This window comes from Capricornis sumatraensis, chromosome 7, assembly GCF_032405125.1.
Source record: "Capricornis sumatraensis isolate serow.1 chromosome 7, serow.2, whole genome shotgun sequence".
Lineage (NCBI taxonomy): Eukaryota > Metazoa > Chordata > Mammalia > Artiodactyla > Bovidae > Capricornis > Capricornis sumatraensis.
The window spans coordinates 105,748,885-105,761,183 of record NC_091075.1 but is presented as its reverse complement, the minus strand read 5'-3'; the positions used below and the strand labels follow the sequence as shown (position 1 = coordinate 105,761,183).

At 46.8% G+C, this 12,299-nt stretch overlaps 1 protein-coding gene across 2 annotated transcripts in view; it reads right to left on the bottom strand.

The window, feature by feature from the left end:
• Nucleotides 1-12,299, bottom strand: part of CRMP1 (collapsin response mediator protein 1) — a 64,527-nt gene continuing 52,228 nt past the window's right edge. For both annotated transcript variants that reach the window (XM_068974857.1, XM_068974858.1), the window contains 5 exons: nt 10,359-10,500; nt 9,373-9,543; nt 3,978-4,157; nt 2,776-2,941; nt 1-657 (listed from right to left, as the gene is read on the bottom strand). In XM_068974857.1, the coding sequence (XP_068830958.1) occupies nt 566-657; nt 2,776-2,941; nt 3,978-4,157; nt 9,373-9,543; nt 10,359-10,500 (751 nt within the window). In that variant the 3' untranslated portion in view covers nt 1-565. The remainder of the gene's footprint in view (nt 658-2,775; nt 2,942-3,977; nt 4,158-9,372; nt 9,544-10,358; nt 10,501-12,299) is intronic.

The following is a 12,299-nucleotide window of genomic DNA, read 5'->3' as shown; positions in this document are numbered from 1 at the left end:
GGGAGAACCCACCCAGGATCTCACCGGGGGTGTGGGGGGTGGGCCGATGAGGACATACTTTCCTTATGAGGAGAGATCTGGAGTTGCCCGCCGCGGGGGCTTGAGCTCTGGGCTTCGTGTCTGTCTACCTGGGTCTTCGGGCCGTCTTCCATCAGACGCACGCACGGACTCGCATACATAACTTAGTAACATGCATCAACTATCCTAGAACAGCTAGAGGGGTGCAAGGGAACCACTCGGAGAACCATGGAGCCCGTGGCGTCAGGAGTGGGAGGAAACAGTACAAGACAAGGTCAGAACCTGTGTTCACTAAGGAGGGGCCTGTGGAGACGCCATGCTCTGAGGTGGACTCAGATGAACACACGACTGTGGGCAGGGGATTTCCAAGCAAACACACCACACTAGTACCACTTCTTCCTAAACCAAAAAAAGGGAAAGAACATCATTCCATCTCCCTCCCCCCTCCATCAGTACCAAACACAACTGTGGGCTTCCAAACACTGACAGGGTAAGGGGTGGACGTCCTTCCCAGAATCCTTCACTCTGGCTCATCCCTGCAGCGCCTTCACCCAAGGCTGGTGATGTTGGAGCGGCCGCCAGGGGGCGCCACGATGCGGTGGCCGGTGCGCCGCGGGTTGTTGTCATCTATCTGGGCGCCTGGGGAGAGACACGGCCAGTCACTCGGAGATCTGTGGACACCAGCTCCGCCGGCTGCTCCTGCCCTCTCGTGTCATGTCCCCATGTCAAGCCCTTGGGACATGGAGCCCTTGTCCTGACCAGCCCTCCATCCTCCCGACCCTGCAGTCCAGGCTGACCGCTGGGACGGCTCCCTGACCTCCACGGGGGCCAGTGCTCTCTCTTCTATGCCCCACGAGGTCCCAGGGCCATCCTCCTGCAGCACTGACCACTCTGTTCTCTTTTCTTGTCTGGCCTCATGTTCTTGCAACAGGGGAAAGGGATAGTTGCTCAATCGTGTCTGACTTTGTGACCCCACGGACTATACAGTACATGGAATTCTCCAGGCCAGAATACTGGAGTGGGTAGCCTATCCCTTCTCCAGCGGATCTTCCCAACCCAGGAATCGAACCAGGCGTCTCCTGCCTTGCAGGCGGATTCTTTAGCAACTGAGCTATCAGGGAAGCCTAAAATAAGGGGACAAATAATTATTGATTGCCTACTATGTGCAGGCACAGACTTGGTGCTTAAGCATATGTTGTTGAGTTCAAGGCACAGAGCAGTCCTGTGAAAGGGGTGTTGATTTACCCCTAATTTACAGATGACGAATTTGAGGCTCAGGTCACCCATTGTAGGGGCACCACTGGAGGGCAGAAAAGCCCGAATTCTAGCCCCAAGTGGTCCGTCCCCAAAGTCCAACGTTCCCAAGGTGTTTTATGTGTTACGTGTGGGGGCACATGTGTGGGCATGCATGTGTGCCTGTGTGTGAACACTCAGAGCTGGATTTACCCACCCCATTTGCCACAGGCAGATCTGCATGGAGGTAGGGACAGCCTTTTTTGTTTTAAATCTGCAAAGCTAACCGTCCGTTCCAATCTCATGCATTCTCTTGCAGTTAAAGATTTTAAATTCCAGCACTAAGCTGGGCTGGCACTCAACGAATATGTATTGAGTAAATATTGAAAGCTGGATAATGCTGGGGAGGAGGAGTATTGTGGGGAGGGTCCGGTCAGAAGATTTTCCTTCCAGAACAAATGGGCTCAGGGAAGGCAAGAAGGTCTGGATTGAGGGACCCCTTAATTCATGTCCCCCATTGCATGATCCCTGAATTATTGTGGTAGGTGGTCACCCCCACAATTTAAACTGGTATTTAAACTGGTATCTTCTCTCTGTCCTTCCATTCTCCCTTTTGCCAACCATATTGCCTTTCTATTTAACTGCCCTTCACTCCTGCTGGACTACAAGTCAGCCCACTGACAAAACTCAGCTCTGTTTTTGTACAGCCCATGAACTAAGAATAGTTTTTGCATTTTTTAATGGTCTTAGATTTTGCCTCTTCGCTCACAAAACTTAAAATATTTACTATCTGGCCTTTTAAGGAAAAGTCTGCCAACCTCTGGACTGGACTGAGGCTGCCCAGCCATGTCTTATTCATCATCATCTTCCTAGTGCCTGGCACAGCAAGAAACCATGCTAATGCCTCAATCGAAATTCCAAGGTCCCAACACATGCACGCCTGCCCTCGTGTGGTGAGCTGATGAAACTGCAGACACGCATCCCAAGAGCCTTTGGAAAGGCTGAGGGACCGCAGGAACTTCTGATTTTTGTCCACACACATTCGCTGAGCATCAAGCCCTGGCATTTTGACACTGAAGGTTTTGGGGCCTTCATTTCCTCCTTAAATAAGTGTGAATAATATGACTCTACACACAGGGCTGCTGTGAGGCTGAAACAGTCATGAGTGTGTGATAAACCACCATGGATGGGACTAGCTAAAGATCTGACCCAGAAGATACACCCAGCAAAGGCAGCTACTGTGACTTCCCCTCCATGCTCAGCTTCATGGTGGACCCAAGTGCGTTAAGGACGAGAACATGGACAATTCACGCAGATTCTTCATAAACCAGGGTCATGCACCTCTATGCTGCCCCCATGGACCCCCTCTGCTTTCTGCACAACCCCGGGAGGAAGGGAGGAGGGGATTCCCCCACTCCCATCTTTGGTTCCTTGGGTGTCTGAGGCTGCGGGTCCGTTTCTCAGGAGTTCCGGGCGCTGGGAGCCACTGCAGGGTGCGGACCCTTGGCTGCTGTAGCTTCTCACCTGATAAGCTGAAGTTGGACTGGTGGAGGTTTCTGATGGGTGGAGGCTGGTGTTTGGAAGGCGAGGATTTGACAGAAGGAGCGGGAGTTGCATATTTGGGTGTGGCTGGCACCTCGTACACAGGCCCGTCATACATGCCCCTGGGAACCCCTTGCAACCCAGAAACCTGAGAGAAGGGTGAGAAGAGCAATTGATTGACAAGATGCACATAGGCATTCCTACGTGCAGGAGAGTGACCTGTGGTCTCCCTGGGAATACGCACAAGTGTGCACACACATGCTTGCACACGTGCCACACACAGGCACACATTCACATCCACCGGCATACCTAAATACACACACACACGTGTGCACACATGCATATGCATGCACACACCATACACCCCCACTCCACATACACATAATTCACACATATGTGTATATACACACACACAAGCCTGGATACCAACATGCATAATACACACGCCACATGCATACACACAATTTTACACATGTACGTGCATGCCTACATACATACACTAACACACATATAATGCACACATCACACATGCGTATGTACAATCTAACACATTCATATAAAGACAGGCATGCATGCACTCACATGCATACACACACACACAGCTTCCTGCAGAACTCCAAAGCCATTTCCAAGAGGAAAACACTTTCCCTGACACCCCCACGAGGACCCCTGAACCGAGGACTGGGGGCATCCGAGGGCCTATCTTCACTGTGGATTAGGGGATGTTGGGTAGTTTGTTTGGAAGGTGATCCCAGACAGATGGAGAAAGGATGAGAGGGTCACCTCTAACGGCAGCTGGCTCAGAGCAACTGCAGACACAAACCTCTGCTGGGACCCAGAAGTGAATGGGCCAAGGACCCCAGCTCTCTGCATGGGTTGAGGGCTGCCCCAGGGGACAGAGCCCTGAGCAGAGAAGCTAAAACCTGCAGGGGCTCAGGTGGGAGGCTGGGAGCCCACCAATGGGCTCAGAGCCACCCAGGGGTCTGTGGGCGTCTGCCTTAGGTACTGGCAGACAGCATGTGGCCAGGGACACAAGCAGGTCCCCAGTGTCAGTGACAGCGCCCCAGCCTCACACCCGCTTCCCTCCTCCGTTGCACAGGGGATGGCACCGCGACCCCAGTCCTCGGCTCCCTCCTCCTACACAGGAGGAAGGGGAGGCTCAGGCAGAGGCCCTGGACCATCACCTTGTTCCGGATCCTTATACGCTGGTAGAGGTACTCGGGGAAGGGCTTCCTGGGAATGAAGCGGCCCACGCCCTTGTTGACGTTGATATTGCCATCCTCGAAGACGATCTTGCCCTGGCTGATGACCACCAGCGGGGAGCCGTGGCACTCCATGCCTTCAAAGATGTTGTACTCCACGGCCTGCAGGGCAAGACCACGGGTTTAGTCAGTTCCCCAGGCTTTTCTCTGCCCTGTTCATCCTCTGCCCTGGATGAGCCCTGTTCATCCTGATGGCGATTCTGCTACACAGGCTATCACAGGCATTTTCCAGTGTTTATTCTTTCTGGGAAACACCTTAGCGCCATGTAATATTCCTTTGCATGCTCTCATTTGTATAATCAGCCCCTCACTGTTAACCTTTCATGTTGCTGGTGGTTTTATATAATCTAACTAATACCCTCTGAGGATCTTGAATGTGAATGGGGTCCCAGGAGTTAGGAAATGCAGCCACTCTGGCTAACACGGACATTTTGGGGTCTCATTTTTAAAAACATTCTTTAGGAGAGTTTCCTAAAATTAAATTACTGGGTCACAGGGATATGAGCTTTTTAAGGGCATTCATTGTAGACTGCCAAATAATTTTCTGAAGGCATCAGATGAACGGACATGACATTAGCAACAGGGGATTATTTAGTGATTTCACGTCTATGAAATCCCCCCCAGCACTGGGGAAGGTCATTTTTATCTTTTCTGTCTTTTTGAAAAATAATTTGAAAGACAAATCATTTCCTTAAAACATAACACATGCCTTTCATAATTCCTAAAGTGACTATAACCAACACCAGCCACACTCTCTGATTATTCAAAAAGTGGGTCATGTAGACAGCAAAAATTCCAACTGTACAAACGATACATCATTTTAAAAAGTAGGTCTGTCTTCACCCTCAGACTGAGAAGCCTGCCTCACAGTGGCATTCCCCCAACGGGGAATTCTTCCGAGGCTCAGGATAAACTGCCCACAATGTCACATTCTCTATTTCACAACCACATAGAGTTTTGGCTTTTTTGGCTTTGTTTTTTAATGTTAGTTTTTAATTTTGGGCCACACAATGTGGCTTCTGGGATCTCGGTTCCCCAACCAGGGATCAAACCTACAGCCTCGGCAGTGAAAGCGCAGAGTCCGAACCACTGGACCACCAAGGAATTTCCACAACCACACAGAGTTTTAGAAGCTAATAAAATTGCTGCATTACTTAAAGGTGCTATATGAACAAAGTAAAATTCAAACCGTACAAACGACTATTGTATATAACCTGTCGTCACGTCCGTCCTGGGCCCCCAGATATTTTCTGTATGTGAATAACTATCTCATGTTCCAGGTGCTCTGTACACAGTTTTTTCACTTTTGCTTCTCTTCTTACCTCCGAGAATGTTCCTGTCAGCACATCTCGTGGGTTAAAAATGTCTTGACATTCCTTAAAATGCTGAACTGGATTCCACCCCAGGGACATAATCAGTTCGGTTCAGTCGCTCAGTCGTGTCTGACTCTGTGACCCCAGGGACTGCAGCAGGCCAGGGACATAATATCATTTACTTACTCAGTTTCCAGGGACAAACATGAGGGTCATATCCCTGCTTTTGCTAAAAAGCAGGATAAATACCCATGGGTGTCCACACAGGCATATGTGAACATCTTCCTCGACATGGTGTTTGGGCCAAAGCATAAATGGATTTTAACCTAGATTTGCCCTTCGAAAAGGCAGCACTGGTTTACATTCCCAGTGAAACCCCATCAATCGGTTGGCCTCCTTGTTGGACCTCATCTCTGTCCTTGTAAACCCCTGCATCTCAGTCACTGGTGCGGGTGAAAACATTTTACTACAATGATTTGTATTTGGTTAATTACACATAAGGTCAGGTCTGTTTTTGAATGAATTGAAACCCTTTGTGTATTTCTTCTCGTGTCACTGAGCTTTATGCTCCTTTTTCTATTAGGCTCTTGGTATTTTCTTTAATGGTTTCTAAGGACATAGTCAATGCTAAAAAAATTTCTTGTCTGTGAGAGCTTGAATAGAATTTGTATCCTACTGTTGTGTGCAAATTGTATAAATCTAAATTATGTTGAAATAGTTTATAGTGGTTTTCAGGTCTATGATATCCTTCTACTTCTCTGTATATTCATTCTATTCATTTTTGAGAGTTTGATATTGAAAATCCAACTACAAATCTTAATTTATCTACTTAAAAAAAATTGTAATATATAGTGTAATTATATGTAACCTTTTTTCTGCATTTCCCAAGTCTCTTGTTACCATACTTTCATAAAATAAAAATTATAAAAATTAAAATACATTAAAAAAATTTCTCCCTTTGTTTGCATTGCCAATGCTTCCCCTGTTCATCTTCTGCCTTTAGATGTCATATAAAGTAATAAGTATTATTACCTGCTGCAATATAAATGTTTTTTTTTCTTGGTTTTATTTGTATGTAGTCAGTGGCCAAACAGACCAGTCTTCTCCTTCATAGCTTCTAAGTTTTGTGTCTTGCTTAGGTCTTCCCACCTTCAAAATGATCATTTTTTAAAATAGGTATCATTCTAGTCCTTTCATAGCTTCACTTTATTTCAGTCTTTGACCCATTTCCGTTTGTCTTGCAGTCAAGAGTACAGTAGAGGTCTAGCCCTGTGAGCCGAGTATTCAAACACAATTGACTGAATAACTGTCTTTGTCTAATTTCAACTGTCTCCTTTGTTGGATATCAAATTCTTGTATGTAGTCAGTCTATTACGTGGCTCTCTTTTCTCTTTCTCTAATACCAAACTGTGTAGATCACAATAAACTGTGGAAAATTCTGAAAGAGATGGGAATACCAGACCACCTGACCTGCCTCTTGAAAAACCTGTATGCAGGTCAGGAAGCAACAGTTAGAACTGGACACAGAATAACAGACTGGTTCCAAATAGGAAAAGGAGTACATCAAGGCTGTATATTGTCGCCCTGCTTATTTAACTTCTATGCAGAGTTCATCATGAGAAATGCTGGGATGGATGAAGCACAAGCTGGAATCATGATTGCCGGGAGAAATATCAATAACCTCAGATATGCAGATGAAGTGAAGTGAAGTCGCTCAGTCGTGTCCGACTGTTTGCGACCAAATGGACTGTAGTCTACCAGGCTCCTCCATCCATGGGATTTTCCATATAAGAGTACTGGAGTGGGTTGCCATTTCCATCTCCAGGGGAAATTCCCGACCCAGGGATCGAACCCAGGTCTCCCGCATTGTAGGCAGACACTTTACCGTCTTAGCCACTAGGGAAGCGTATGTGCAGATGATACCGCCCTTGTGGCAGAAAGTGAAGAACTAAAGAGCCTCCTGATGAAAGTGAAAGAGGAGAGTGAAAAAGTTGGCTTAAAGCTCAACATTCAGAAAACTAAGATCATGGCATCCAGTCACATTACTTCATGGGAAATAGATGAGGAAACAGTGGAAACAGTGGCTGATTCTATTTTTCTGGGCTCCAAAATCACTGCAGATGGTGATTGCAGCCATGAAATTAAAAGATGCTTACTCCTTGGAAGGAAAGTTATGACCAACCTAGACAGCATATTAAAAAGCAAAGACAGTACTTTGCCAACAAAGGTCCGTCTAGTCAAGGCTCTGGTTTTTCCAGTGGTCATGTATGGATGTGACAGTTGGACTGTGAAGAGGGCTGAGCACAGAAGAATTGATGCTTTTAAACCATGGTGCTGGAAAAGACTGTTGAGAGCCCCTTGGACTGCAAGGAGATCCAACCAGTCCATCCTAAAGGAGATCAGTCCTGGGTGTTCATTGGTAGGATTGATGTTAAAGCTGAAACTCCAGTACTTTGGCCACCTCATGCGAAGAGCTGACTCATTTGAAAAGACCCTGATGTTGGGAAAGATGGAGGGCAGGAGGACAAGGGGATGACAGCAGATGAGATGGCTAGATGGTATCACCGACTCAATGGACTTGAGTTTGGGTAAACTCCGAGAGTTGGTAATGGACAGGGAGGCCTGGCGTGCTGTGGTTCATGGGGTTGCAAAGAGTTGGACACGACTGAGTGACTGAACTGAACTGAATATCACTATCTTGATGATTGTAGCTCTATAATATGATTTAATAACTGGGCTGATTAGCATTGGTTCTTTCATTTTTTTCAGAAATGTTTTGGCTATTCTCACATTTTCCATCCAGGAACTCAGATTTTCTAGTTAAAAAACAACTCCATTATTTTTATGAGAAGATGACTTCAGCTTTATAGATTAAATTAGAAAGAACGGATATTTTTATTCTATTGAATCTTTTTTTAGCATAGAAGAAATTGCATTTTTGGAACTCTTCAGTTTTGAGTATTATTAAAACAGGAATTTGATTCCCATTCTGTTTTTCCAAGTGCTCTATAATTATCTCACAGTGAAGGTATCGATTCTTTATATTGATTTGGAATCAGCCTTATTGTTTGTGATGGTTTTTAGGTGTGGACTCAGGGCTTCAGGGAAATAATCAGATTGATTTTCTACAAACAGATGTTAATACTACGCCTTGGACTCTTCGTGGCCACTGCCTCCCAGGACCCAGGCAGATGATCTGTTTTCAGTTTTAATATTTGCTCATCTAATGTGTCCTGAGTCACCCGGAAGTGATCCTGCTAGGCAGTAATTTATAATATTTTTTGAAGCCTAAATGTGGATTGCAAATGCCAAAAAGTGGTGCAAGAAGCAAATTACTAACTCCAGTCAAAACTAGCCAGCTGCGCACTCACTCAGCCCAGTACGATCTGCTGTCTTCTTAGTGGAGCGAGTGAGTGAAGTCACTCAGTCTTGTCCAACTCTTTGCGACCCATGGACTGTAGCCTACCAAGCTCCTTTGTCCATGGGATTCTCCAGGCAATAGTACTGAAGTGGATTGCCATTTCCTTCTCCAGGGGATCTTTCCGACCCAGGGATCGAACCCAGGTCTCCCGCATTGTAGACAGACACTTTATCGTCTGAGCCACCAGGGAAGTCAGTTAAAAGCCACAGTGGCATTCCTCACTTGGGGAATTCTATGAGGCTCAGGTTATATCACCCACACAGAATTAAGAGCAGAGTCAGCTGAGAATGCTGCCAGGAACCCCGGAGACCGAGGGAGAAAGAGATGAGGGGGAGAGAGGAGAGAGAGAGAGAGAGAGAGAGAGAGAGAGAGATGCTAGAACAGTTCCGCTGAGCCTGCTTCAAACCCCTCTCCCAATCTCTCCAACCAGAGGAGAAATCAGAATGACGGAGTCATACCAGATATCAGATCACGTTTCAGTTAGAAAATTCATAAATCATTTTTAACCAGAGGCTCCTAAAGTGACCGCAGAGCAAGACCCGTTCAACCAAGGCAGGAGCGTCACTGATAAACCAGGACTTACCGACTTGTGACTCTTGGCTGTTATGGTCTTCATCTTGTCTGGGTCCCAGATGACCACGTCGGCGTCCGAGCCCACGGCAATCCGCCCTTTTCTGGGGTACAGGTTAAAGATCTTGGCTGCGTTGGTGCTGGTAACAGCGACAAACTGGTTCTCATCCATCTTGCCGGTAGCCTGAAGCAGAGATCCGCTGATGAGAAGAGCTGCTCACAGTAGGATCAGAAGGGGCAGACAGCACAGATCTAAAGCAGCCAATGGGAGTCCTTGCAAGGACTCCGGAATTTTCTTCTCCTCTGCCCGCTGAAACCAGGCCACCTTGAAAGAGTGCCAGGGGCCTGGCTTCATCAGAGCAGAGGAGATGTAATTAACCACTCCAAGGTGTGTTAATATTTTCCTGATGGCCATCCTGACATCTGGTCAATTTCACTGGGCCCAAGTTTAATTGAGAATAAAAATCTACTGTTTCAAGTGATCGAGGTGTGACCCAGGGATTCCTTATGGAACAGAAAGTCTCCGTACCCTGCTCTCAACCCTAACCTCGAACACAGACATGGTTTACAGTTATCTTTACATGGACTAAAATGTGGCTCAAAACAAAATATCTTCATCCTTAAAAACTAAGCAGCTGCTGTCTCATCTGCACGTGCAGAGGATGCTACGGTGCTCACATTGCTTTCTTTTCTAATGAAAAAAAATTTTTTTAAGTTAAAAAGAAAATTTTGGGGCCACATCTCAAGGCATGTGGGATCTTAGTTTCCCAGCCAGGGGTTGAACCCGTGCCCCATGCATTGGAAGCTTGGAGTCCCAACCACTGGACGACCAGGGAAGTTTCCTCAAGCTTTCCTAAGGGTCCACCTGCTTTCCACATGCCATCCTGGTACATTCTGCTTCTCCCTCGAAGCCAGAAAGGAAATTTAGGCACCAGAAGGGCCTAACACACTGCTTCAATGGGCCAGGAGGGCCGGGAGGAGGGGATGCCACCGCCTTACCACCGCCTTGTCCCAGACCACGGTCATGCGCTCCTCTATCCCGTTGACGCCCTCAGGGATCAGAGTGAAGTTGTCCTTGCCCACCGCCTTCTGTGCGGTGCTGTAGGGACAGTGGCTGCTGCCCGTGACTTGCAGGTCTCCACTGGCAAAGGCAAAAGTGGGTGGGGTTCAGACCTGAGTTCACGTTGAGGATCAGGCTTTGACTTAAACGCCCAAGAAGGCTGTGAAACTCAAACCCTAGTGAGATTCAGGGCACATTATGGGTTTTACTTTGCCGACAAAAGTCCATATAGTCAAAGCTATGGTTTTTCCAGTAGTCATGTACAGATGTGAGAGACCATAAAGAAGGCTGAGTGCCAAAGAATTGGTGTTTTCAAACTGTGGTGCTGGAGAAGACTCGTGAGAATCCCCTGGAATGCAAGGAGATCAAACGAGTCAACCCTAAAGGAAATCAACCCTGAATATTCATTGGAAGGACTGATGATGAAGCTGAAACTCCAATACTTTGGCACCTGATGCGAAGAACTGACTCATTGGAAAAGACCCTGATGCTGGGGAAGATTGAAGGTGGGAGGAGAAGGAGGTGACAGAGGATGAGATGGTTGGATGGCATCACTGACTCAATGGACATGAGTTTGCACAAACTCTGGGAGACAGTGAAGGACAGGGAAGCCCATGGTGTCCCAAAGAGTCAGACAGGACTGAGCAACTGAACAACAACAGTAGGCTTTGCTGAGTGACACCACAAAGTCCATTGGCCTTTGGTGTCTAGTTGAAGACTGGAAAGAGACCTGGGCATCAGGAGTACGTTCTGTGTGAGTGTGGACTCTGGGTAAGGCTCCCCACGTCAGCCTTTTCCTCCTGCCCTAAAACAGGTCTTGGGGTGCTGGTCTGTTCTTTTCCTTTTTAAAAGTTTTTTGGAGTATAGTTGATTTACAACACTGTATAGCAAAGTGAGTCAGTTATACATATACATATACCCAGCCTTTTTTAGGTTCTTTTCCCATATAGGTCGTTACAGAGTACTGAGTAGAGTTCCCTGAGCTATGCAGTAGGTCCTTATCATTATCTATTTTATATATACTAGTGTCTGTATGTCAATCCCAACCTCCCAATTTATCCCTCCCCTTTTCCTTTCAGTAGCCTTCAGTTTGTTTCCTACATCGTGAAAACATCTATTCTACATGTTTCTGCTTTCAGTATCACATATTAGCTTTTCTCTGTCTTACTTCACACAGTATGATAATCTCTAGGACCACCAGTGTTGCTGCAAATGGCATCGTTTCCCTCTTAGTGGGTATGTCTTCACCCCTCGGAGAGAGAGTCCACAGTGCCCCCACGACGCAGTATCCGTGCAGAAACTTGCTGAGAGCAGAAGCTACTACAGATGAACGGCTGACTCTGCTTCCACTCTGCATCTCACTAGACCTCTGCACAACCCTTTGACTTTACAAATCCAGCAGGTCTGCTTTTAAATCCCGGACCTGCCACCTCCTGGTCAGGTAAGTTGCTCCTCTTCTCCACATGCATAAAACAGAGAAGAGAATAGAACCTTCCATCCAGGGTCACTCTGAGGAGCCAATGAGCTACTTGCCTGGCACTCAGCTCCAGACAAAAGGTGTCAAAGATGCTAACTCCCGTGCGTCTCTCTCCTTCCTCCACCAACCTCTTCTCTCTGAGTGCTCAAGGAATTTTATGTTATGTGAATGTTATCTCATGGTTTAAAAAAGAAAAGAAAAAAAAATGAGTGCAGCCAATGAATGAATGAATACATAAATAAGTAAGTGAGCCAAACACCTAGCCTCCAGGACATGCCTGTGAGTCTCATGGAGTCAGAGATGTTCGTGCTGGAAGGAAGGTCACGCCCCTGGCCTCATATCCCTGCCTGGTCACATGGGAAAACATAAAGTGCTGACACGGGTCATCCTTCTGAAGGCTGGT